The 263-nt window shown below is 52.5% G+C and overlaps 1 protein-coding gene across 1 annotated transcript in view; it reads left to right on the plus strand.

Annotated features, from left to right (window-relative positions):
* LOC106869363 (protein CFDP2) overlaps positions 1-33 on the plus strand; it is a 798-nt gene extending 765 nt beyond the window's left edge. Inside the window, exon 1 of the mRNA XM_014915087.1 lies at positions 1-33. This exon is cut by the window's left edge and continues 765 nt beyond it. Within this exon, the coding sequence (XP_014770573.1) occupies positions 1-33 (33 nt within the window).
* Positions 34-263: the final 230 nt, after the last annotated feature.

The raw sequence follows: 263 nt of genomic DNA on the forward strand, positions 1-263 counted from the left end.
CGGTGTAAAGAATCCGGGGGCCTCGCGCATTGACGTTAGCAAGATGACTGAGCTCGATCTTTTGCAACAGTTTGCAGAGGCCTTTGAAGAAGTATACGATGCATTGTAAGCCGGAGATACCGCCACAGAGAAGTGGGAAACTCTGCGAGATACCATCCACCGCACCGCCCTGGCAACTTTTGGGAAGAAAATCTCGAAGCCACATAACTGGTTTGACGCCATGTCGTTCGCGATGAACCCCGTCATTGAGGCCAAACGCGCTG

This window comes from Octopus bimaculoides, chromosome 7 (genome assembly GCF_046866305.1).
Source record: "Octopus bimaculoides isolate indiv1 chromosome 7, ASM4686630v1, whole genome shotgun sequence".
Lineage (NCBI taxonomy): Eukaryota > Metazoa > Mollusca > Cephalopoda > Octopoda > Octopodidae > Octopus > Octopus bimaculoides.